The sequence below is a fragment of the Ipomoea nil genome, unplaced genomic scaffold (genome assembly GCF_001879475.1).
Source record: "Ipomoea nil cultivar Tokyo-kokei standard unplaced genomic scaffold, Asagao_1.1 scaffold3170, whole genome shotgun sequence".
NCBI classification, from domain to species: Eukaryota; Viridiplantae; Streptophyta; class Magnoliopsida; order Solanales; family Convolvulaceae; genus Ipomoea; species Ipomoea nil.
In genome coordinates, this window is record NW_017619598.1 from 3,672,332 (window position 1) to 3,699,353 (window position 27,022).

Below are 27,022 nucleotides of genomic sequence, written 5' to 3' on the forward strand. Positions count from 1 at the left end.
TATCATCAACCAAACGGAAGGTACGAACAACACACACGCTAGTATTAAGACAACGAACTAGCATGCTTAACAACGGGGAAACTCAAGATAGTTCCGAGGAACACACAAGACACTTCTTGGTTCAACGAAACACAAAGTTGAACACTTAAAACGAATCAAGACACCAAAGATCCTTCATGGATACCTACCATAAAGCTCTAGACCTACGAAACATCAAGAAGACGCTCAAATAGTTCCACAAAGAACAACGGGAAGTCAAAAGATCAAACACCGAGACAAACGCATCACGGGGAACAAATCCCGAACCAACTCCACCGTGCTCCCCGCGGGTGGACCCACGGGTAGTGCCCCACCCGTGGTCCCGCCCGCGGGTACACTACCCACAGGGCGACACGTTCCCCGCGGGTAGGCCGGCGGGTGGTGCCCCGCCCGCCGTTCCGCCCGCGGGTGCGTCCCTGTACCACAACAAATCCCTTCGGGGATTTTCTCCTCCAAACACAAATTCAAGTCCAAAACACACCAAATCTCACCAAACACAACAAAATGTCTTGAACCAAGGAAAATGCCAAGCAATGGCACAAAGGAACCCTAAACACAAGCTCTAGATATGCAATATCACAAGATAAATGCATAAACTCTCATATTTCATAGCAAAACACAAATAGAAGCCAAGAAATCATATATAGGTAAGCAAAATAGGTTTTGTAGAGCATGGGTTACCTCTTGAAGACCAAAAGACTCTTCTTACACCACAACAAGCTCTCCACTAAGCTCACTAGCCAAACCCACTTTAAGATCAAACCAAAAGATCATAAAGATCCAACCTTTAAGAAAAAGACAACTAAGATGGAACCAAAAAGACTAGACAAGCTTAGATCTTACCCTTCTAGATGCCAAAATAGAGGAAAGATTGAATCTTGGAAGCAAAACTTGGAATCTTGACAAATGCTTCTTTTGGCTTGAAGAACAAGCTACTCTTCTATTCTAGAGAGAAGGTAGAGATATTTTCTAGGAAATGTAAGGGAATGAAATGAAGAAGTCTTCTAGGTTTAGGTTACAAAACTAGCTCTTGGTGAAAAGACAAGGATACCCTTACTAACTCTTAGAAAGTGTAAGGAACAAGGGAACTCCTCTCAAAGCACAAGGTACAACACCACTTAAAGATTGACTAGTCAAATACTAGTCCTTGAGTATCAAAAATCAGGATTTTAGGAATCAATTCCTCAAAAGAAATAGAATTAATTACTCAATTAATTCATGGTTTGGAGTGTGGATTTTTGGGGTGTCACAGATAGAGGCGAAGTAAACTCTAGGAGTTGAAAAACCTGTTGAAGCAAGTTTGTTGCCCGACTTGGTGTTCAAGAAGACAAACTTGGCGTTGTTACTTGTACTAAGGAGTGATTAGTGCAAACCTTCACAAGTCGTGAAGAAGAGTGGATTAGGCTTCATTAACAACTGAACCAATATAAAAATCTCTCTCTCTATCTCTTTTTTCGCTCGTCTCTATATTAGTGAGTCTATTCACCCTCACCCCCCCTCTAAACTCACTCCTTCATTCTATTGGGACTAACACCAAGTAATGCGGGGAGACGTGTACGACCAAAATTGAAGGCAAGTCGATGTCGTACATTTGTCAACCATCTGGAGGGGTCTCTACACTATAAATATACACCATTTCATCCCTTTAAAAATCATCCATTGGTTCACTTAATCCCCCTGGTCCAGTGGTATGGGTTCCTAATCTTCAATCCATACGCCAGGGTCCGATTCTTAGTAGTTATGATATTATTCTTAGTCCATTCTTTGGGCTATAGCTTGTATTATTTATTATTTGGGCCGCCGTTTTGGGCTAGTATCTCGAGCTTTGTACACACTCTTTTGGGCCTAGCGCCCCCCGAGCAATAATACTATTATTTTCCTACCCCCACAATTTGTACCTCTATACCTGGTTTATGGTAGACCTGACTTTAACAAAACCATCATAACCCTAGAGATAGGGTGATACCAATCCTTTGTGTTTGAGTCAAATCGTTCAATAGAACTCACAAAACGTTAATGTAATTCTTAGGAGGGTTTTGATTTAGAACGGATACTAATTAATCAACCTAGAATTAGTTGTTAATACTCTTGAGAAAGATATTATCAAGAAATATGAGGTAGTGTTGGCTAGCTGTTGACTGCCCAAGAGTCATATAACCAACATTAGCACCGTCTGTGATCTTTACCTCAAAAAACTCTTCTTGAGCGATAACCTTTCGCAACAATATTATGCGGTGTGTTTTGACCACCAATACCCTGGAGGTGGACCCGCATTGGTTCCCTGGAAGCGAATATACGTCTGTTCCCCGGAGTTGGACTTGTAGTCGGTTATACTACACATCAAATGAATGTAATATTATATTGGTGCAAACAACTCGAACATGCCAAATACATGTTGGCCGCGAAATATCAATGTTAAAACACATTAGTGCACGGAAATTTTGGCAATCAAATGAGACAATCTTATTTACCGTTTCAATGGGCAATTGTATATGGAATTTGTTTGGCATGCATATTTACGTGGCAGAACATGGGATAAAGCATAAAATAATTTCAACTCTAAAGAGCTATATTTTAGAGAAACCTTGATCAAGACATATACCCATCTCTTAGCGACGGTGGTATGTGTGGTCGGCGAAAATGGAGAGCAAAACTAATGGCAAGGTACTGCAGCTACATGAACGGGTTGCACCTAAGTAACTTCGGCAGAATGATATTAACTTGGAATTCAAAAATATATTGGTATATTGAGAACTCCTGGGTATGACATACACGCATCCATCACTTGGCGAAGGTATGCATACATATACATGGAAGGAATGTGGAAAAGGGCATGAAAGCTTGGGTGTCCAAATTACATGTCATATTGTGAACCACTAACGATACGATCCGCTTGGCGAAGTGGGGAATTCAACTCACAAAATTAGGAACACTCAGTCTCCATCTACATGTTATTTCCTAGTTGTTACCCAGAGACTATGGAAAACAAGGAAGATGATGAGAATTATAGTGCATGTTTGAATTGGTAGTCATTCCCAAGTGTCATGTACGTAAGTCCACCAAGCAAGCACAAAAGATTAAAGACGTGGAGGTTTTCAATAGCAAGCGGTGCGGCATAGAGAGGTGCGGTAATATAGAGATTCAATGTAGAGCTATAGTGCCAGTATTCTTTCTTTGGAAGAACTCAATCACCGCCGCAGGCTGGTATATTCGATTGGGGAAAACTATCGATGAGTTATCTTTCCGAAAAGATTGGCTATCATGGATACAACGATAATGACGGCGAGGGGAAGGGGAAGAACGGGATTTCATGAGTTCTTTAGCTTGGTCAATTCTACGAAGGATGCACAACATGGGGGTAGCTTGGGTGGCCTAAGCTACAGGTGATCCTAGCCAGAGTTCAGCGAATAATCCCACTTTTAGTGTAAGTCCGATGAGGGTAGAGATCGACATTCTAGCAGAAGTCTACTTCATTAATTATGGTTTCATATATATATATATATATATATATATATATATATATATATATATATATATATATATATATATATATATATATTGTGATTATTGTAACACTATATTAAAAGAGGGTGAGGGGGGGGGGGGGGGGGGGGGGGATGCTAACCGGAGCGGTGGGGAAGAAAGGTTACACCATGCTTGCTTCCCAGTGGGTAACTTATCTTGGAACTGCTACAAGTCAAGCACGCTTACCCACAGAGTTCTTTAGTTATCTAGTTCCCATATCCTACTTAAAACCAATTTGTAATAAGTAGGTGGACATTAACCATTTAACCACTTACCTCCATGGTAAACCACAACACCATGTCTCGAATCGAGCAGTGGCTAAACTCAGCCAACTTTGTCGACGCCCAACATGAGTAATGAGACGGAATACCGATATGCGTAGCGCAGTATAGCCAACTGGTCAGTTGAAAGAGATGACAGGAGATTCGATCAAAGAGGAGAGTGGGATGCTCAGATGGGTGGTCAATCATATTATTTTATTAGGAGTGGAGCGCTAAATCTTTTATTATGAGCTGAGTGCTTAATCTTTTATTAGGAGCAGTGTGTTCAATTTTTTTTATTGGGAGCGGAGTGCTCAATCTTTTACCAATAGTGAAGTGCTCAATTTTTATTACGAGCGGAGCGCTCAATTTTATAGCGAGCATAGCATTTTGTTCTCTATTAGGGGCGGGACACTCAATCATTTATTCGGAGCAATGTGTTCAATTTTTTATTGGGAACATAATGCTCAATCTTTTTATTAGGAGCGGAGCGCTCAATTTTTATTATGAGCATAACGCTCAATTTTTATTATGAGCAGATCGCTCAATCTTTATTAGAAGCGAAGTGCTCAATCTTTTATTAGGAGTGATGTGCTCAATCTTCTATTGTGAGCGGAACACTCAATTATTTGGTGGTCGGACTATCGACCTCTTAGTGGTCAGTAATCATCTTCTCCATCCACTCGGTGGTCCAAAGTTGTTTCTACCCCCGCCACTCAGCGGGTGGCATAATTTTCTCCCACCACTCGAAGGTTGGTATTCTTTCACCCACCCTTCTATCGGTCGGCACCTAGGTGGTCGACTAACATGCTAGGTGGTCAGTCAGAGTGCTCACGTTATACTTTTATTGTTTCCAAGTGCCAAAATATTAGAGCTCATAATGAAGGTACGGGCCTCATGTGTTTTCTTTTTCAATGATCGACCTACAACCTCAGTGGTCGCCCTCCGACCTCAATTGTATGCCCTTGGCCACAATGGTTAGCTTCAACTTCAAATGGTCAACATATATATATATATATATATATATATATATATATATATATATATATATATATATATATATACTCTCCAACCTCTCGGTGGTCGACTATTTAATATAACTACCTAGCGGTCGACTCCTTTCTCCCACCTCTCGGTGGTCGGCTTATGTTCTCTCACCTCTAAGTGGTCAGATTTCTTAGGGAGGTGATTGAATTTCCTATGGAAGTGGTTAGAATTCTTGACTTAGCTAAATATTGTGCTTGTGTTTGTACTCTTTTTCCCTTAGCTAAGTTTTTTTTTTCATTGAATTTTTCTTAGTCTCAGGTTTTTAATGAGGCAACCAACATAATCTATTCCCCATATACTCAGTTCTGACTCGGGCGCTCACTATGAACTGCTTGGGTTAACGGCTGTGTCCAAATGGTCCACCAGCCGAACGGTCACACCCATTAAAGGATGTGTTGGCGAGGAGAAAAACTGGTCGGAAAGAAAAGATGACTTGGCATTTTAATTTGCCAATAAGCTACTGGATGAGGAGTAACTGGTCGGGTGAAGACTTGATTTTTAGAGGTAGAGACTGGTCAGAGAATGCTCTTAAACATACTTTCCTGAGATATCGACTTTGCAAAAACTCAAGAAAGTGGGAGACTAGATGATGAATGGTGTACTAGGGCACACGGCCCACGACATGATGCGAGCAAGATCGAATAACTTAGGCCTATTCATAGTACAATAAGGATTGGACTGGTTATTCATAACACAATAATGATTGAGCTTATTATTTATAATGTAGTAGGATTGAGCTCCATACTCGCAAGGTAACAAGGACTCCCAATATGAGGTAGTCTAAGATTCTATTCATTGTAGGGCTCTTAACCCAAAACTTATATAAATAGACCCCAAACATGGGGAGAGGTGCAAGTAATTCTTAGAAATACAAAATATTTATTCTCTTTAAACTTTTCACATTATTTGTATATTCCTATATATTCGTTATTTTAAAGGTTGTGTTGGCCAACCGTTGATGGCTCAAAAGTCATAAAACCAACATGTTCATTTTTAGTACATTGAATGTTTATTTGTTGTAAGGTTTTTTTTTTTTTTTGTATATTAAATTTTCATTTTTAGATACTCCGTATATTAAAAATGAACTCTATTTTTTGGATTCAAAGGAAGGGGGTAACCCAAAAGTAGTTATTTACATGCTACTATTGGCGCCAAGATGGAACGCCTAAAATATCTTCTTCTAACGTATTTAGAATTTCAAGATTAGGAGTTTGTAGTATGTGTGTTCCTCTCCCAAGTGCCCCAGCCTTGCAGGCCAAAAGATCTACTGCTTTATTCTGTTCACGGGCTATACATTCTATTATGCAGTTTTCCAGGCTATCAACTTCCCGTTTACAGGCGATGAGTATGTTATCCACCACATTCTCAAACTTCTTGTCATTGCAAAATCCTTCCATTATATCACTGGAATTAGTTTCAAATAGAACATTCTTGAGCCCGAGCGATTGCATGAATTGGATTCCCTTTAATAGTGCCCATGCCTTCGCTCCTCTCGCTGAACAGGTGTCGATACTGTACATAATGCCTCCAAACCACTCTCTCTTGTTATCTCTAATAACGCCACCACATCCAGCTTTGCCATTCACTTGGTTGTAGCTCCCATCTATGTTAACTTTAACCCAACCCTTTGGTGGCTTAGCCCACTTGATTTGCTTCCATGATCTGGTAACCTATGATACTCCTAGACTATTGGCTTTAGCAAAGGCAACATTAATTTCCTTCACTTGTTCATTGATCCAGTATATTCTATTAGATAGCTCAGTATTCCGGTTAGAGAATACAAAGTCATTTCTCTATTTCCATAGCCACCATGACGTGACTGCGAAGGTGATACTCTTATTGTATTTCTGGCTATTATTGTCTAAGCCCTGAATTCTTGCATTAAGCCAACTCGAATAATCCTGGTTACGGAATCTTGCATAGTCTTGGAGAAGCAGTCTCTCCCATGTATTGTTAGCGATAGGGCATCTCCATAAGATATGATCCATATCTTTATAATTGTTTCTACATAATTTGCATATGGTGTCACTAGTGAAGCCTCACTTAGCTCTGTTGGTGTTTGTCATGAGCCGATCATGCTTAGCTAGCTAAAAGAAGGTGCGAATTCGGTTCGACACCTTCAACTTCCAAATAGTTTGCCATATTTTGTCGTCACTGCTTTGGGTATAATCGGTTGCAATCTCATAAGCCGAGCCAACGGAGAATTTCTCAGAATTTTCCTTCCTCCAACCTAGATCGTCATTTGAATCAGTTTCAGTGCAAAGCACCACCGCTGCAAGTCTGTCCAATATTTCTGAGAATTTATTCCATATCCAACCCAAAGTAGGATCCCAGTAATCGAAAATCTTAGCTTGGGCTTTGGATGAAAGTATTTAATGTATAGCTTCTTGACAAAGAGACCGATGGCGAATCCAGCAATCTAACCAAAATAAGGTTTTCCTTCCATTCTTCACATTCTTCCTTAAGCCCCCCCCCCCCCCCCCCCCCCCCTTTTTTTTAGAGTAGGGGGGGCTTGAGAATGCCTTTCCTGGCATTAGACATGCTAGATTTAAGATTCCATGTAGAAAGGTCGCAGCTTCCATTTGTATATTTAGCTTTAAAGGTTTTCACCCAAAATCTATCTTCATCGTTGAGTAATTTCCGGCCAAGTTTGGATAATAGTGCATGATTCATAGGTTCAAGACTTCGAATGCCCATGCCTCCATTTCTTTTCTCTTGTGTAACTTGCTGCTAACCAATTAGGTTGCATTTCCTTTCACCTTCAGTTGCTCCCCATAAGAAATCCCGAGATAGTCTTTCTAATCGCGATGTGACCCCATGGGGAAGGAGTGTCATTTGCATAACATAATTCGGGATAATCGATAGCACAGATTGGATTAGAATAGCTCTCCTTGCCAAGGTGAGTGTTTTCCTTTTCCAGCCAGCTAGTCTTGCCTGCACTCTTGAAATTAAACCTGAGTATGAATCTTGTTTTAGTCTGCCATGTATTGAAGGAATACCTAAGTATTTGCCCATATAATCAACTCTCGGTATTCTAGGCTGGAGCTAATAATTTGTTGAATCTCAGGATGTGTGTTTTTTGACAGAAAAAGGGAGGATTTCACAAAATTGACTCACTGTCCAGAGACGATGCAGAATTCCTTCAGGCATTTCTTGATAATAGAAACTTGTTGTAATGATGCCTCCCCAAAGAGAATTAAGTCATCCAAAAAAAACAAGTGGCTTAATATTGGACCTCTCCCAGTGATCTTCATTCATTTCCAGAGCCCAATGTCTATTGCCTGTTAAATCAAATAGCTAAGCCTCTCTATACAAAGAATAAATATTAATGGGGAGATCGGATCACCTTGTCGGATTCCACACTAGGGTTTAAACCATTGAGATGTCTTGCCATTGCATGTTACTACCAACCTAGATGTGGTTACGCATGCCATAATATTTCTTATCCAGTCTTAACTAAATCTTGCACTTATGAGGGTAGATTAAATAAACTTCCATGAAAGCCTGTCATAGGCTTTTTCTAGGTCTATCTTCACTAGCATCCATACATCCTTGCCATGTTTTATCCTCATGGAATTTAAGGCCTCTTAGTAAACTAAAACGTTATCCGTAATTTGCTTCCCCAGGACGAAGCTTGTTTGATAGGGGCATATTAGTTTCCTCATGGTAACCTTAAGTCTTGTGGTCATTGCTTTCGTCATGATTTTACATGATGTGTTACATAATCCAATTAGCCTGAATTGATTGGTTGACTTTAAACTGGAGACTTTGGGGATTAAGGATAACACAGTATCATTGCATTCCATAGGTAGTTGGCCAATGTTGAAGAAGTTTAAGGCAAATTTCACAGTAGCATCCTTCATTGTATTCCATGTCTTTTGATAAAACCCGGCATGGTATCCATCCAGGCTAGGAGCTTTAAATGGTGCCATATAAAAAATTGCCTTCTCAATCTCAACAGCCGATAATGGTTTGTTTAGAGCCTCCCATTCTACAGCTTCTAGCGTGGGAAAGGATGATGTGGAAGAATCATCTGGCAGTATCTCTTTGTCTTCTATGAATAGATCTATGTAATAATTATGGATGAGTTCTAAGATTTCATTATCTTCTGAAGTCCACCTTCCATCATTGTTCCTGAGTCCCTTAATCTTTGAAGCAGATTTCCTCATTGCCATAGTAGCATGGTAAAACTGTGCATTACGGTCTCCAGAGACTATCCACTCCTCACGAGACCTTTGGAACCAAAGGAGATCTTCCTGGTGCAAGATATCATCCAGTTTAGCGCGCAACTTACAGTTTAATTTAATGAGATCAGATCTACGATGGACTGCTAAACTGCGTTGAGTACCACTCAACCTTGCAAGAACTCTCATTTTCCTTTGAAATATGTTGCCAAATGTTAGCTTGTTCCATGATTCGAGTGCTTTGGCTAATGTCTTCTTATTTTCTCCAAGGTCTGCTTCTGGGGTCCAAGCACGTTGAACACAAGCTTGGTAATCCGGATGGGGTGCACTAAGCTGCATTAAATCTGAAGCTTCTACTGGATGTGTTTTGCGAGGGCTTTGATAAGCGAATAAGCAGGGGCGTGTAGTCTGGATTCACCATGGGGAGATGCTGCACCTCTACTTCCGGAAATCAGATCCTCCAATCGGTATTACATAATGCTCGGTCTAGTCTGGCACCTCTGAAAGATGGTGAGCTTAATCTTCTCATCCATGTAAAGATTGGTCCAGAATAACCAAGGTCTACAAGCCCTTCCCGGAATATCTAATCTTGAAATCCTGCACAACGAGACAAGGAAAATGTATCAATATTGCTAGTTTCATCCTTACTTAAAACTGTATTGTAGTCTCCATCTGGGCACCATGAAAGCCAAAGATCTGTTGGGACAAGTCTGCGAAAAGCTTTTTCCTTAGTGACTGGTTAGGAGTTTAGACTATCATACACCACAGAGAGGAACCAAGGTTCCTCATTGTCATTATATATTTTCAAAACAGCAAATTGGGGGTGAGTATAAACGACATCCATGCATACAATATCCCTCCAGAATATCAATATGCCCCTGGAAAAACCTACCGCCTCAATTCTAAGTCACTTCTCATATCCTATTTTTGAGCAGATTTCATCTGCATGTGAACTAGACACTCGTGGCTCAAGTAAGCCTAAAATCGAAGGATTATAGTCTCGAATAAATTGTTTCAAGGCGCGGCTGAATGGCCTCGATGCCACCCCTTTGACAATTCCAAAACATGCAATTCATAATTGAATTGGAAAATAAGAGGCTCAAGAGAGCATAACGGTTAAAATCATTGTCATTCTCTAGCATATCGTCATTAGGGGGTTCGGCCATATCTATGAACCCATTGTCGTCGTCTAGTGGGTCCTTCCCATGGTAATAGTCGTCTTTACGCCTGAGGGGTGGAGCCAAATTATCCTTGGGGTGATAGACAATCGTTCTTGTAATAAGATTGCCTCTTGCTGTTCCCCGCACCACCATATGTTCACTTTTAGTTGCAGCTTTTTTCGGACCAATCCTTCCTTCTCCTCGACCTCTAATAGGTTTCACTAAACCAGGAGTTCTTCCAGGGTAATTGTTTATTGCATTTTGCTCATTAAATTCCCCCAATTGTAGTTATACGTCTCTTGCATGCATGTCTACATTATTTACTTTCCTCTGCCAGCCTGTTACTGTGGGTAAGTCCTTAGGCATATTAACCTGTTGATGAGGGACACCTTCTGACTGCTCTGTATCTTCCATATTTTGAAGTGGGGCGAATCTTGATGCATTTTCCACCACCTATTGGATGGGTTTATTCGGATCACTTTGCCTATCTCTATTAGGTTGCCTACTTCTTTCTCTCATTTTCCTTAGAGTTCCTTTCTCCTTACGCGTTACCAGCATCCATGAACCATACTTTTCTGCCACATGAGGGTTTGCAGCCGGTGTTGGAGTCCTGAGGGGACCAAAAGAGTTTGTGTTATTCCCCCTAGTCGTCTCGTCATCTCTTCCATTTTGTCCATGTTCTAGATTGGTTGGTGGAATTTCATACACCCCACATTGTTCACGCCGATGTCCATACAATCCACATTTGAAACACACAAGGTGGATTCCCTCATATTCAACTGGCCATAGTTTTCGTCGGAGCATGAACTTAGCAATCAATGGCTTCATAACATCAATTTCTACAGAGATTCGTGTGAACCTTCCCCTTGAAACCAAACTCGTGGCATCATTGATTGGCTGCCTTTGACGTCGCATGGTGTTTTGGCGATTTTGTGTGTTACATGTTGTTGGTCCCAAAAGAGGTAGGGTGAAAGTCTAGAGGGGGGGGGGGGGGGTAAATAGACTTTCAAACTTTTTCGCACAGCACAACAATTGCTAAGACAGAGATAAACCAAAACTCTTAACTAGATTGTTAGAGTATGGTGCACAGCGGAAATAAATAAACATAAAGTGTGTGTGAGATTGTGTGAGCAGTATATCTTCGTGAGAGCGAATATGTAAAGAGCGATAAGTAAAGAAAGCAGTAAAGAACACAAGACAATTATAGTGGTTCGCGAGGTGGTGTAATCCTCCTACTCCACTTGCTCTTTTCTCCAAGAGCCAATTCACTATATCCACCACTTCTTGGTTCCAAGATACAATGAATTCCGTGATCTAGTGCTTTGATCACAAAGCCCGCACTAATCACGCCCAGTGACACCACACTGCTGCTTCGGGTTTCACGTCGCCGCGCTACTATCCCAGGATTTCACGACTCTGCGTTACTTTCCCCCCGTCTTCCACACTCCGGTAGAAACGTATCCCGTGATCTGGTGCTTTGATCACCAAGCCCACACCAATCACGCCCAGTGTCTCCGACACTACTGCTTCGGATCTCACAGCTCCGTGTGACAATCCAGGATTTCACAGCTCCGTGCTACTTTCCTCCCTTCTCTTGTTTTGCTCCAAAACAAGTGTTGTCTTGCTTCCAACTTCTGAGACTCTGTAGATGATCTTCAATGATGCGCAGGTCTCTTTGATGAAGATAAACACTCTGGAATGATTTCTCTTGATAGCTCTGAGTGTTTTTCTCTCTTTGAATATATCAAGTAAAGCACTTGATATTTTTGCTCTGCTTTGCTCTGTTTAAGAACTCTCAGAATATTTCTCTTTTGAAGCTCTCTGAGTTCTTTTTCTTTTCTCACTTCTCACTTGAAGATTTTCGACATGCTCTGTACCAAATGAGATTTTTGCTCTATGCTCTTTCAAGCTTAATTTCTCTATTCGATCTCTTGATGAGTTTCGAATTTTCTGCTCTCTTGTTCGTAAGTTCCCCGTCTTCAAGTCTTCATATCTTCATCATTTTATAGCTGGTAATGAGAATCTGTCCGTTGGAAAGAGACGCTCTCATTTTTGAAATCTTGTATCTTTTGTCAGAGATCTTATCTTATCTTCTGCAAAAATGTCAGAAAGAGATAAGCTAGCCGTTGATGGAGTTTTATCTCCATGTAAATGAGCTCCCAAATTTCATCTGATACTCCTCTGGTTTTACGTTGAGTGGAAAATATCTGGGTCTCAATTTTGGTGTAGAATGGCTTCTCTGATCAGCTCTGAAGTGGTCTTTGTATCTTTGGGATTTAAAAATATTCATCAATTTAATCCCATACTAGTTAAACTAGTATTTTTCCTTGTGAGAATATTTTCACTGTAAGTTCATCTTCATCTTCTTCATTCTCACGTCTGGGTGTTCTCAGACTTCAAACTGGCTCATCTTCTTCATTCTCACGTCTGGGTGTTCTCAGACTTCAAACTGGCTTTGAACTTCCACCCAACTCCTTTGTAATTGACACCCTCATTCTCACGTCTGGGTGTTCTCAGACTTCAAACTGGCTTTGAACTTCCACCCAATTTGAATTTCTCCTTTGTAATTGACACCCAATTTCAATTGGCTCCCAATTGAATTTCTCCTTTGTAATTGACACCCAATCTGAATTTCTCAAACTGGCTTTGAACTTTCCACCCAACTCCTTTGTAATTGACACCCTCATTCTCATGGGTGTTCTCAGACTTCAAACTGGCTTTGAACTTCCACCCAATTTGAATTTCTCCTTTGTAATTGACACCCAATTTCAAGCTCCCAATTGAATTTCTCCTTCTTTGTAATTGACACCCAATTTCAATTGGCTCCCAATTGAATTTCTCCTTTGTAATTGACACCCAATTTCAATTGGCTCCCAATTTGAATTTCTCCATTGTAATTGACACCCAATTTCAATTGGCTCCCAATTTGAATTTCTCCATTGTAATTGACATTCTCCTTTGTAATTGACACCCAATTTCAATTGGCTCCCAATTTGAATTTCTCCATTGTAATTGACATTCTCCTTTGTAATTGACACCCAATTTCAATTGGCTCCCAATTTGAATTTCTCCATTGTAATTGACACCCAATTTCAATTGGCTCCCAATTTGAATTTCTCCATTGTAATTGGCTCCTGGTGCTTTCAATTGCTTCCCAATTTGAATTTCTCCAGGTGCTTTCAATTGCTTCCCAATTTGAATTTCTCCATTGTAATTGGCTCCTGGTGCTTTCAATTGCTTCCCAATTTGAATTGATTTTGATGCTTTCAATTGCTTCCCCCAATTTGAATTGATTTTGATTTCTCTGAAACTGGCTCCCAATTTCAATTGCTTCGAACTAGCTCCCAATTCCAATTTCATACATCTCAATTGCCACCCTTCCAATTTCATACATCTCAATTGCCACCCAAGTGAAATTGCTTCCCAATTTCCACTCCATCAGATTAATTTAATTTGACTTCTCAAATTTTACCTTGTAAAATTATTAATGGTGAGTTTCGAACTTGAGCCATTTTGAATAATATATCAAGTATCATCCACTTCGTACGTACAGCTTTTAATTAAATCTCCAATCACATTTGATGTACTTCTTTCCATCATGCATTCTTCCAATATTAATTTTCTTCAAGAAAATTCTTCTGGGATATCTTCTTTGAGTAGCATTGACATGATTTCATATCTTTCATCTTCTTCTTCAATTTGCCATTTTCTCCAGACAAATTCTTGATTTTCGGCTTTATATCTTCTTCTTCTATTTTCATCCATCTTTCTCTGTTTTTCTCTTTTCATAATTAAATAATTTCCCGATCATGGTCTAAGACTCTACTAGACCTATAAAATAAAATTGGGGGATCTACAAATACAAATTTGGCATATCAAAACCATTACACTTTATTCCTAACACATGTACTTCTTACGGTGTCTTAAAACCATCAAGGTCCTTGTTCCCAGGTAAGACCCTTATCGCCAGGAGGGATCGTTTGTGGTATTCCCTGATGGTGGTCATCCCTTGGTTTAGGTGGAGGATTTTCCTCGTACATGGTTGCCTTTACAGGTGCGGGATGGAATCGTTCCCGTAGCCGTGCCCCTAGGCACTCCTAGTTGAACCCCTGGTTGTTGCCCATAAGTGGGTTCTTCGTGGATTTATCAAAGATCAGCCTCGTGTCTTGAAGTGGAATGAGGCTATCCCTACGCGACGTTCCTCTGAGTATTCCACTAACCCGAGGACCTTGTTGAAGGTTTGGGTTCATTCTTCGAGGAGTGTGGGATCCTTGACTGTCTTCTTGTTGGCGCCATGCTGCTGGTTTTCAGGGTCAATATTTATTGTATCGATGAGTCAGTGTGCTGCACCCTTACCTTGGTGTGGTAAGCGTAGGGGGAAGTTATTTTAAGTTAGAGAGGGATAAGGTGAGGGGAGGTTACGTGTAGATTTCACAATCTCACCGCGCGTCCTAAGATTCCTGAATCCTATGTTCTTAAGTACCTAGAGTTCAAGCCTAATGTCCTAAAGTCTGGTCTTAAGAGTCTTATCCTAGGGTCAAACTTAGGCTCTGATACCAACTGTAACACCCCGAAATTTTAAAACTTTTAAAGACTTATATAATAAAGGTATTCTCTTATTAAATCCCAAACAGAGCATTGTTAAACATAAAGGTACGGGGTGCTATGCCACACCTGAGCTGGAGAACTCAGATGCACAGGCTAACTAACTAAATTCCGTAATAATGTAAATGGCACGCAGGCCGAAAGGGAAACTATCTACACTACGCCTCGAATCTCTAGCGCGCTCCAGTGATCTACTCGTCTGTGCCTGAAAGCCAAATATATCTGTTCAGCGAGAGATGCTGGTAACCCACTCCAACGCGTTGAAATACAATACATATATATATATATATAGATATACGAAAACCATTTTGAACATGAAGATATATCCTACGAACTCTAACTTTTAAAACAGGGATAGACTCAACAGATAGAGCTAAGCACAGACAACAGTTATACCAAGCATATACAGTTTACAACAAGCAAGACAGATAAGATAAGCACAATTAATAATCATAACCCAACATATACGATCCCCAGTATAAATCCCATAGTCTCATCCCCAAGATACTCATAACAATAACTCATCCATACTTCATCACATAGCACACTTTGTTGGCGCCACAGGACCAATCGCATGCCCATACATGAGGGTCAGCGCATATAGCTCTGACACGGCCCCGCAGCACCCTGCCCCGTATCGCAACACGGAGGGGTCGATCGCAACCGACCGATGAACCGCAACTCATAATAGTTTGATCGCAACCAAACAGTGGACCGCAGCCCAAGAGTGTGTCATCTGACCGCAGCCAGGAACCGCAGCTCATGTAGAAACGTTTGATCGCAACCAAACGGTGGACCGCAGCCCAAGAGTGTAAATCTGACCGCAACCAGCTTCTGAACCGCAGCTCAGGAATGACCAATCCGATCGCAACCGAATTGGGGTATCAAGCACACATAACACATAGCAAGCACATGCAACCCACATTAACATATTGGGAAGGGGGAGAAAACGTATAACAAAACCTATGCGTGATCCTTCACATACTAAGAATAATCCTAAGGGGTTCATACTTCTTTCACCTAGGTCAACGGGCTACCAATTCAACTAGCATGCAATATATACGACTCATACAACCTACGAATAGCACCCGAAATATCAAACTAGACATAGGCACGATAGACGGAGTCCGTTGGGACACCACGGGGGTCGAGGGAACATCAAACGGGGAAGCCAAAATTCCAAATTGGGGTGCAAACCAGCGGGTAGCCGGTGGGTGAGGGTTCACCCGCCGGCGGCAGCTATTCTGGGCAGCGGGTGCCCGGCGGGCAGCTGCCCGCTGCCGGCGTTGCCTAGTAAAATAACCATTATAACATAAAGAACAACCCTTCAACTAAACAACTTTATATTACATATCTCAGTTTTAACCAAATACAGGATTCTAACATTCTTAGTTCCCTTCTTTCATTACGCTTAGACTTCTTAGTGCTTCTTCTGGTGACCGGTCTTTTTTTTTTTATTTTTTTTTATTTTTATTTTTTTTTATTAAAATGAACTCTGTTTAGTTATTATTATTTTTTGTATTACAAAGGAAGGACTACTTTTTTTTCTTTCTTTTTATTATTCTTAAAATGAATTTAGTTATGATTTTTCTTTTCACTTACACCGAGACTTAAACTCTAGACCTCTGACATAGAGGAGCAATAGAATACCAATGGACAACAATATTCGGTTTAAGCAAGTAAATCAAATATTCAATTATTTGTTTAATTTTAGGTGAAATATAATACACCTTATTTTTGTGTGGAAGGAGGCGTGTACATAAATAGGTGGACGGGGTCGACGGCTCACGCTATCTAACTCGTACAACGGCTACAAGTGGGTTGCCAACGGGGCCCCTATCTTCTCTAGGCAAGCATATTTTGCCCTAGTTACTGCCATCTTCTCCTCCGTAAGCATATATATTTACTATACGGTTCCTTCCGTTGTCCGGGTACGTATTTACTCCTCTATATATAACATCACTATGCAATTGATTTTTTTAATTTCTATTTTCATCTTCTTTGATATTAGGATTTTGATTGCGTAATCGATCAATCCAAGAGGTTATCGAAGGCCGCACACTCCAGATTACGGCGTCGTACTGGCCGATCGAGATAGCGGCAGCTTTCACTATATACAGTTACTCTTTCGGGTTTCGGTTTTGGTTTCTGAAGTGGAGAGAAAGTTGGATGAGTTGTTTTAGAAATCTAGAAAAGAAAAGAAAAGAAAAGAAGGAAGTGCCTGAAATTTAGGGTTTCTTTTTGGAGGCAATTCTTTTTTTGTAGTTTTTCTTGTTTAATTGTATCATCTGTATTAATGAGAATTTCTGGCGGATTCTGAGGAAATCCCTTAAATTTTACTTTTTCTGAATCTTTGTTTTTGTGTTTTTGGTCAGTTGTGTTGAATTCTTGAAGTAGAGCTGCACAAAAAAAAAATTGTGTATTTGATTATTGATTGAAGGTTGATTGTTGTTATTGATTGGCAATAAAAGAAGAGTGCGTTTGTGAGATATTGTGTTTTGCAGTTGGAGAAAAAAATAAAAAATAAAAATAAAAACAATTATTTGTGACTTGTTATAAAGGAGATGATGGGTAGCACTGGGCTGAGTGAGTCAGCTAATGCAGCTACTCGCGCAGTATATGGAGTATCAGAACCAATTTCTACTGGTGGTCCGACTGAGTTTGATGTGGTGAGGAACACCGAATTGGAAAAGGTTTGTTCTTTGTTTCTGTTAAGTAGTAATTATGGTATTTTTTGCATGCAATATGCTTTGATTCTTACCTTAAGGAAGGGTCTTAGCATATTAAGTTTGTTGCATATGGAAATTAGGATTGATTAATTAAAAAAAATTAAAGAGAAATGCAAAGTTGCTAACCCTATGGCTAAGAAATATGAAGCATAAGCTTTGAAAATATTCATCAAGATTAAAAAAAAATAGTTAAACCTTTGAAATTTGTAAAAGATAAGAAAACTGAAAACTAGTAACTGGCTTGCAAGTAGCATTAACACTGGAAAAGATAAGCTTCAAAGTTTTTAATAATTTGCCTAGGTCATTTCCTTCCCTATTTTTTGATAACTGAAAACTGGCTTGCAAGTAGCATTACAACTTTTCCTGAGGAACACTTGATCCTATTAGGAATAAGTGAATATGGAGTACTAGGTTTGAAATATGCTTGTTTATTGGTGTTATTTACTTATTCTCATCTTAGATAAAAGGGAGTTTCTGTTTATTGGTGTTTTTTATCATTTTAGATAAAAGGAGGTTGCTTAGTCTACCTAGCTTATTCTGTTTGATAACTTTCAATCCAAACTAGGTATTAATGGAGATTGTGGACAAAATAAGCTTGATGGCCAATTTCTGATAAAAGGTTTTTAATCAGTTTCTTGCAGATGCTGGATTGTATGAAAGTCAGGAAGAAGCCATTAGAAGGGAAGAAGTCCTTGGAAGATTGGATCAGGTTACTCTTTTTCATTTGAATTTAGAATTGTTGTTTCTACAAAGCGATGTATAAGTTTCTAATTGTAGATAGTTCAACAGATTGTAAAGAAGTGGGTGAAAAATGTCAGTCATGCAAAAGGTCATAGCGAACATCTGGCACAGGAAGCAAATGCAAAGATTTTCACATTTGGTTCATACCGGTTGGGGGTATGTATTGTACAAAGCTTGTTTTTGCTTTTGTGTTTGCTTTCTTTCTTTAGTTAACTAGCAGGAATAACTTATGGTGCTTTATTTATTTATATTTATATTTATATTTATATTTATATTTTTTCTGTAATTGGAATCTCATCATTTGCATACTAATAACTTCATTTACAATCCCAGATTCTGGTTCTAAGTTTCTTAGATATAGGTTTTTAGATAAATTTACTCATTCACTAAATAAAACCAGCCTATAATAGTTGATGTTTAGAGCATTATTTATTCCATACTGATTACTAGTCCCTTTTTCAGTCCCTAAGCATCTTAAACACTTGTATTGCAGCGTCATAAATCTGGTCTACACTTCCCCGCTATACTTGTTATTAACCTATATGTTCAATTTGAATTTTGCTTATTCATGATTTGAAATTATACGAATTCAAGAGGACAGTGCATTGCATACATAATATGAGCAGGTTCTACTGTCATTTTGTAGTTGTTTGAGTGAACTATGTATTTTTCCTATGAAACAGTGTGATAATGTCTGAAGCTTTTGGCTGCTTCTCCTTTTTGACTTTGGGCATGTCTTTTCCACTAGTTCTTGGACAAAAAGATACAAGTAATCTACCCCATTGATTTGATACATAAATTTCAAGTTGTGTGCTGTAAATATAGCTTGAAGATGGTTTTTTCCCCTTTCCTGCTACCTTAGTCCCTGTTTCTCATGTGGGAAAAAAGGATAGATAGATCTTTGTTATTGCAGTTAGTTTGGTTTGTACCCTTATCATACTTCCAATGGTAAACCAATAGATAATAGAGGCTTTCTATTTAGTTATCAAATATAGATGTGGTTGAAATCCAATGATGTTCTTGGAGGAATATTTGATGTTTCCCAAATTCTCTTTCATCCTTCACATGATTTAATAATTGGTGAGCAGGGCCCATCTATCACTGATGGAATGGTAGTTGCACGGTGAAGTGCATGATTCTATAATTGGTACTTTATATTTCTGTTAGACTGTTAGTTTCTCTTTGTTTCTATAATTCTTGTGACATCTAGGCTTTTGGAAGAAGCACTTTAAAGTCATATCGACTGTTGACATGCAAATTCTCTTCACTTGGCTTGGTTTAGACTCTTAGGATGCAGGAAGATCATATTACTGTGACAGAATTTATTATTGGCCGTCTTCCTTATCAAAATAGTGAAGAAATTGTAAATGGTACTACATCTGTTCTGTTAGCGATTAAGCTATTAGAGAGGTTGAACAAAATGTTATTGTTAGTGGTGGAGTTGGGGCTATTTCTAAAATTGCTGTATCAAGACTGTGGGCCATTCTAACTAGGCAATTAGACATAGTAGAACAGTAAGTTAATGAAACATCTTCTAGGACCACCTATTTGCCCATGCCAAATTAACCAAATTCCATTATTAAAAAGAAGGAAAGACTAAAAATTGAACACTTGTAAAGTGGAAAGTTCACAACCACCCACACTATTCTGTAAGACCAGAATGTGAAGTAAATTGGATATAATAATATCACCTACTACTACATAACATCTTAAAAAATTGATAATACTCATTACCAACATCTGTATCCTTGTGACATTTCAAGAAGTGATACTTGGATTCATAATTTTTTAACTTTAATATTAGTTGTTCTTTTGCAGATTTTTTAGGACAGATTCCGTCATTTGAAGTAGATGCTTACTGTTTTTATCTATGTTATTTATTATTTTATGTAATTTCTGTATACCCCAATTTCTAGAATGATTTAGAAGAAGCATTTGATGAAGACAATTTCCTTGTATTGTTGTCCTCTATTTTTCTTGTTGAATGGTTCCCTTGTCTTTTATATTGGTTGATTATAAAGTTAGCTGGCATACTGAAAAAATGAATTCCAAAAGGTTAGATGGGATTTTTATTTTTATTTATTTTTTTGTTTCCAACATTCCCTATCTTCCAATTTCCCCATTATTAGTGAAACCAAATTCCTTTCAAATCATGAGTTTTGGTTGAGTGAAACTGATTAGTAGTGAAGATTTAGGGTTAAGGATTTCATCGTCATTGATTCCTAATATCAGATGGACTCTTATGGTACTGTTGAATATTATGGAGATCGCTAATTTCAATTTAACATCATCCACCTTTTCATTATGGGTGTTATACTGTTTTGAAGTTGAGATGCATTAGTAATATGTGATGTTGTCCTTATTACTCAGAAATTGTATTTTGGGAAGGAATGTATCTGCACTCCCCTGTACAGCAGGTGCTACTTTTGAAGGAGTTTCTAGGGAACTATTGGCCTATTGGATATTGCCAAGTAATTGCTATGTTGTAGCATGTATTAGGATGATATGCCTGCTATGTGGGGATCTTTGAGGAGTAACCATTTTAGTAGTATTATCTTTCTTGGCTGAGTTGCATTCATCTGAAATTGAGCATTTTCTTTTTAGTGTCATAAAATCATTTAAAATCTTACTTATAACCCATTCTATTATATTCATTGTTTTTCATTTGATTTTCTTTGATATTTACATAGGTCCTTGTAAATTTCTATTATACATGACAATGTTGTCTGCTTTTAGCAGTGGGATCACTAGTATGCTGTTTCCTATTGCAAAAGATTTCTTAAGTATAAATTGAAAGAAAGCTTGCATGTTCCCTTCAGGCCTTAGCCTTCTCTGATCTGTATTTATCCCTCTCAAATCGTTGTTACAATCTTGTAAGGATGATTACAATCAAAATGCTTTTAGTTGAGAAATTGGACTTTTGTGATCTTATTGCCATTTCATAGGCTTTCCAGTAGTTATTTTGTATACAATGTTCCCCGTTGTTGAATTTGTGATGTCATTGGAAACAAAATATTCACTATTAGAATGGGAAAATAGATCCTGTTGAGAAAAGTATTTTAAGGAACCAAAAACCTTGAAATCTACCCTTCCAACGTAAAGGGATGATTAACTTGAAAAAGACGGCAGAAAGAATTTTTAATAATACATAGAGAAAGGATAGGGTATTTCTTCTATGGAACTGCAAATGTAGCATTATCTATTTCTCAAGGACATTTTATGTCAAAGTTACTATGGGAGTAAGCTTTCTCTGTCAAAGTTTAACCTTTTCTTTTGATAGGTACATGGACCTGGTGCAGATATAGACACCTTATGTGTGGGACCACGATATGCTACTCGAGAAGTAGGATAAGATTCTTGTATTTTTATACATCAAGTGTGCTTACCATTCCAGAACTAATAATTAATATCTTTTATCTGATTTGCAGGATTTCTTTAGTGAGCTTCATAAAATGCTCTCAGAGACGGATGAAATTGAGGAACTGCATCCTGTTCCAGATGCTCATGTTCCTGTGATGGGATTCAAGTTTAATGGAATATCTATAGACCTTCTTTATGCAAATGTGGCACTATGGGTTATCCCTGAGGTGCTTTCCCTGCCACATAATATATAATGTTTCCTTGATTTTATGTATCTACTCTAATGACTTTATACTTTCTAATACTTCCTTTTGTGTAGGGATTTTCCTCTATATGAATTCTACTTGTTTACTTTTCTTTAGAGGATGTCAGTCTATTTAGAAGTTAAAATCTGTGTAGTACATATTAACTATTTGTTTGTTGCAGGACTTGGATATTTCACAAGAATCCATATTGCAGGGTGTTGATGAGGCGACTGTTCGTAGTCTTAATGGTTGCAGAGTTACTGATCAAGTTTTGCATTTAGTTCCTAATATTCAGGTGGTTGTGAGCTAAATTATTCGAAGTAACCTATGCTGTCGTAATCTTATTACTAACGTGTTTCACTTTTTGCTCCTGTAGAGTTTTCGGACTACATTGAGATGTCTGAGATTGTGGGCAGGGCGGCGTGGAGTTTACTCAAATGTGAGGAATTCATTATAATTCTCTCTGAACTGTTTGCTAATGATCCTATCTGTATACGTGTTTGCAGTATGAAGTGTTGTATTTACCTATCTAAGCTAATGTTGCTCTCTGTATGACTACTAGGTTACTGGCTTTCTTGGTGGTGTTAATTGGGCATTGCTTGTTGCTCGCATTTGCCAACTATATCCTAATGCAATTCCTAGCATGTTGGTGTCTCGGTTCTTCAGGGTCTACAGTATGTGGCGCTGGCCAAACCCTGTTTTATTATGTCCAATTCAAGAAGGATCTCTAGGACTGCCATATTGGGACCCTAGGAGAAATTTCAAAGACAGGATGCACCTAATGCCTATAATAACCCCAGCATATCCTTGCATGAACTCTAGCTACAATGTGTCCACAAGCACATTGCGTGTTATGACAGAAGAATTTCAGAGGGGAAATGATATTTGTGAGGTAATGTCAAGATTTCTAGAATAATTTATTTTTCATTGCTAAAATGAATCTAGTTTTATTTGATTGTAATGATATTGTATTTTTTTGGAATTTGAATTGAGTACTATGTCTTTTATCCTGTATTACATGTTCTAGATGTTCTTGGTGGAATCAAACATAAAACCTCTATGTATTTACTGATTTATGTATTTATTTGTTTTTGCTGTATAGGCAATAGAAGCAAACAGAGCTAGCTGGGTGAACCTTTTTGAGCCTTTTGCCTTTTTTGAAGCCTACAAAAACTATTTGCAAATAGATATATCTGCTGAGAATAATGATGATATGATGAACTGGAAAGGCTGGGTCAAGTCTAGGATACGTTTGCTTACTCTGAAGGTTATATTTATCTCTTAAATGTTTTTATTATATGTACCTTTATTGCTTTTTTTGGTTTGTGTTTTACTTAAGTTTTTGATAGTTTTTCTATTCATCTTAGATTGAGAGGGACACAAGCGGAGTACTTCAGTGCCATCCCTGTCCTGGTGAATTTTCAGACAAAGCAAAACCATTTCATCATTCTTACTTTATGGGATTACGCAGAAAACAAGGAACTAATCCCCAACAAGGTGAACAGTTTGATATAAGGTTGACAATTGAGGATTTTAAGCATGATGTATATCAATACTCCTTTCGGAAATCAACAATGTTGATTCGTGTGTGTCATGTAAAACGGAAAAACATTCCTAACTTTGTCTTCCCTGGAGGAGTTAGGCCTGCACAACCTGCAAAAGCACCTGTTGCTACTAGAAAGAGAAAACCGGATGAAGTTGTTAGTAGTAGTGATGCAAGATTGCCAGGTGAAACGAGAGAAGCAAAGAGATTGGAATGTGATGTTGGTGACACGTTGAGTAGTGTTAGGCATGTGGAAAGCCATGTTGAGGTATCGATCAAAAGCAGATCACCGGCTGTGCCTTCACCAATTGAAGCACCAGCAGAGAGGTTTCTAGTCAAGCAATTTGTGGAGCCAATTATCGACCAGCCAGATTCGTCTCAAGTTTTTGATGGGCTGGGAGATGATGAGTTGAAGGATGGAGGGTGTTTTTTTGATCCACCGGAAGCTGTAGAAAAGCCAGGGGATGAAGCGGCAAGTTCAGATAAAGGGGATGAGAATAGCAATTCTTGTTGTGCCGTGCGTGATGAGTGCCTGGAAGAGCTCGAGCTGAATGCTTCACCCAACGGCATGGCAACTACATCAGCATTTATAGCTCCTCAAAAGCCGATGATAAGGTATTATATAACCCGAGTGAGAACCCAGTTAGAGATTTCCTTTCCTTTACTTTATCATCCACTCACTCGTGTCGAGTATTAACTGCCTTGACTCTATACAGGTTGAATTTCACTTCTTTGAGGAGAACAACCGAGAACGGTGCCTAAGGCTGCTTCCGTTTTCTTTTAGCTGATGCTGAATGCTCTCGCTCGTCTCAATTTCTTGAAACTGAATGGGAATGCTCACCTTTTATCTCAGGGCCTCCTTCGGGTGCCCATAAAATGATGTAAATTATTATCATTTTGTTATCAAATAATTTGTACCAACCGGCATCTTTGGATATGGAACAATTGTATCAGTGTGATGATGATATTTACCCTTATCTATCAGTGTCTGCTCAGGCACGATTGGCTCTCTACTTTGATTTAGTTTCATTTCATTTCTATGTAAAATCTCCAACTTAAGGTGCTATGTTATCTAGAGATCAAACCTGAACCTCAGGGCCCATTCAACTTGTTCTTCATGAATCTCCAACTTATGCCCTAAGTAATTTTGGTTTTCTATTTTTTAGAAAGAGACGTGGTAATAAAAAGTACTTCCATCTGTTTCATTGTATTTGATATGTTATTATTCATTCCTTAAATCAATTCTATCTTCTCTGTTTATTTTTTTTAAAATATTTTTAATAATTAAATTTAAATTTTTGTGTTTAATAGTACTTTTAATAAAAATTTTAAATATATAAATTTTATATATTAATAATAAAATTAATATTATGAAAAATTAAATTAAAAATTATTTTAGCCAAATTTTGTTAACTGAATAAGACAAAAAAAAAAATGAAACAGAGGGAGTAAGTTTTTGAGAAAATTTGACGATAATATTAATTAATACAACTATAAAATAAATCCCAAAAAATTTTAGTCCGACGGTCAAGTGTGTAGGTTGGTCATTATTTGTTAGGTGTTCTCTTCAAATAATTGATTAAGATTCTTAATTTAAGAATATTTAAGTCAAGAGAAATGAGTTAAAAAATCAAGATCAAAATTTGAAATTCTTTTGTCTTCATTTTGGAAGGCCACGTGATAATGGTGACTGGTTTTTTTGTTACTTTTCTTTGTATGCTTTGACAAGTAATATTTGGGCGGTGGCGTGTGATTATGAAACGTTTTTCATATATATTCTTGCGTAATTCCAAATTCCCTTCCCATTATAACGCGAGCTTGAGTTTCTATAAATATCCCATCTTCTGTCTCATTCAACCAAAGCTTCTTCACTTTAATTAGATAAGGATGAAATAAGCCCTTGAACTATTTATAAAAGTGCAAGTGCAATTAAGCATTCAAATTAAAAAATCTCTAATTAAATATTTGCGCTTAAAAAAAAGTACAATTAACTTCATTTTACCTGTAATTGCATGTAATCTCCAAGTTAAAGGTAATTGGAATGCTACATCAATATATTCTGATGACTTAAATACTGAATAATAATAATAATAATAATAATAATAATAATAATAATAATAATAATAATAATAATAATAATAATAATAATAATAATAATAATAATAACATGTGCCATGTCATCATAGTAACCTAGAAACCTATAAAAAATACTACACGAAAAAAAAATAAATGGTACATGACTTGAAATATATGTTATGAAAATTCATGGTGCGACATGGATAATTCAATATAATTCATGGTGCGGGATAACACTTTAGCTTTTCTTTTATAAACAACTAAAATGTTGTATGTATGAGTTCGTATTATGTTATTTATGAGTTTTAAAAAATAACAGATACTGCATTGTAACTGAGTCAGTAGTACTAAAAAAAATTATTTGTTGTAATGCTTAATTTATCCTTACCTATTTTTGTTATTAATATATTATAAATGTATTTATTATTATTATTATTATTATTATTATTATTATTATTATTATTATTATTATTATTATTATTATTGTGCATCTGTGTCAAAGGGTAATTTTATTTTTTTGAATATTTATTGCATTTTTGTTCCTTAATCATTCTAAACACTGGAATACAATTCCTACCATTTATTCGTTTCACGAATCAAATAATGAAATGAAATTCTTATTCCATTCCTATTTCCTCAAAACATGTATGGGAAAATGGCCAGGCCCAATGATGATGATGAAATGTCTGGATTGGATCCCTTGTGCACACATGAATACTAGGATCTAATGGGCTGATTGCGCGACTCGCAATTTATCTCTACAAAAGCTCTAGGGGAATGGATTTAAGATTAATCCGACAAAGCTGGAATCGCCTAATATAAGTTTTACAAGAAAAGAAATGGGTTTTTAGTCATGTACTCAATCAGTGACTTGCAAGTTGCAATTATGGTTGTTATTATCTTAAAGACAATCTTTTAACTTATCTTATCTTTATTAGGCATTTAGGCATGATTGGGTTATTGTCTTGGTCACAACCTCTTTAATTTTCTGTTGAAAAATCTCCATGGATTCATTATCTTCATTCCCTTTCTTATATTTCTCATGTATGTGCTTCTCCACATAAAGATGGAAAGTTCTGCCTACCACCATTATCTCCCATAATTCTTTGCCTAAAATATTGGGAAAGGGGCCAATTACAAGCTTAATATGACTAAAGGAAAATGGACCGCCATTGAATCATCAACCGTGTAGACTTACACTGTGATAGGTTTCTATATGGGTCTATTCACCGATACAAATCTAATAATATTCACTTCTCCAATAGTTTGTTCAAGCCCACAAATAATTGCAAGACCAAACACTCCTTCCACATCAAATCCTATTTGTTGTTCTATTAATTTAAATTATTTATAATTTAATTTAATATTAGTATATAAAGTTTATTTATTTATAAACTATATTTAAAAAAAATACTATTAATACAAAGAACTTAAATTTAAAAATTATTATAAAATGCTGGAGAAAATTAAATAAATTACGTAATTGGTTTAATCAATGCAGAGTAAAT

General features: G+C 37.7%; 1 protein-coding gene and 1 long non-coding RNA gene across 2 annotated transcripts in view; one reads left to right on the forward strand and one right to left on the reverse strand.

Annotated features, from left to right (window-relative positions):
- The first annotated feature begins 16,595 nt into the window (after positions 1-16,595).
- On the forward strand, positions 16,596-24,448 carry LOC109167942 (nuclear poly(A) polymerase 1). Its single transcript, XM_019317026.1, has 12 exons — positions 16,596-16,751; positions 16,832-17,513; positions 18,181-18,258; positions 18,339-18,446; positions 21,571-21,633; positions 21,719-21,877; positions 22,077-22,190; positions 22,272-22,334; positions 22,458-22,787; positions 22,998-23,162; positions 23,263-24,053; positions 24,155-24,448. The coding sequence occupies exons 2-12, from the start codon at positions 17,385-17,387 to the stop codon at positions 24,198-24,200; spliced, it is 2,046 nt and encodes a 681-aa protein (XP_019172571.1). The 5' UTR covers positions 16,596-16,751; positions 16,832-17,384; the 3' UTR covers positions 24,201-24,448.
- A 20-nt stretch (positions 24,449-24,468) lies between these two features.
- Positions 24,469-27,022, reverse strand: part of LOC109167943 — a 28,072-nt gene continuing 25,518 nt past the window's right edge. The window contains exon 3 of the long non-coding RNA XR_002051945.1: positions 24,469-24,561. This is a non-coding gene — a long non-coding RNA (uncharacterized LOC109167943). The remainder of the gene's footprint in view (positions 24,562-27,022) is intronic.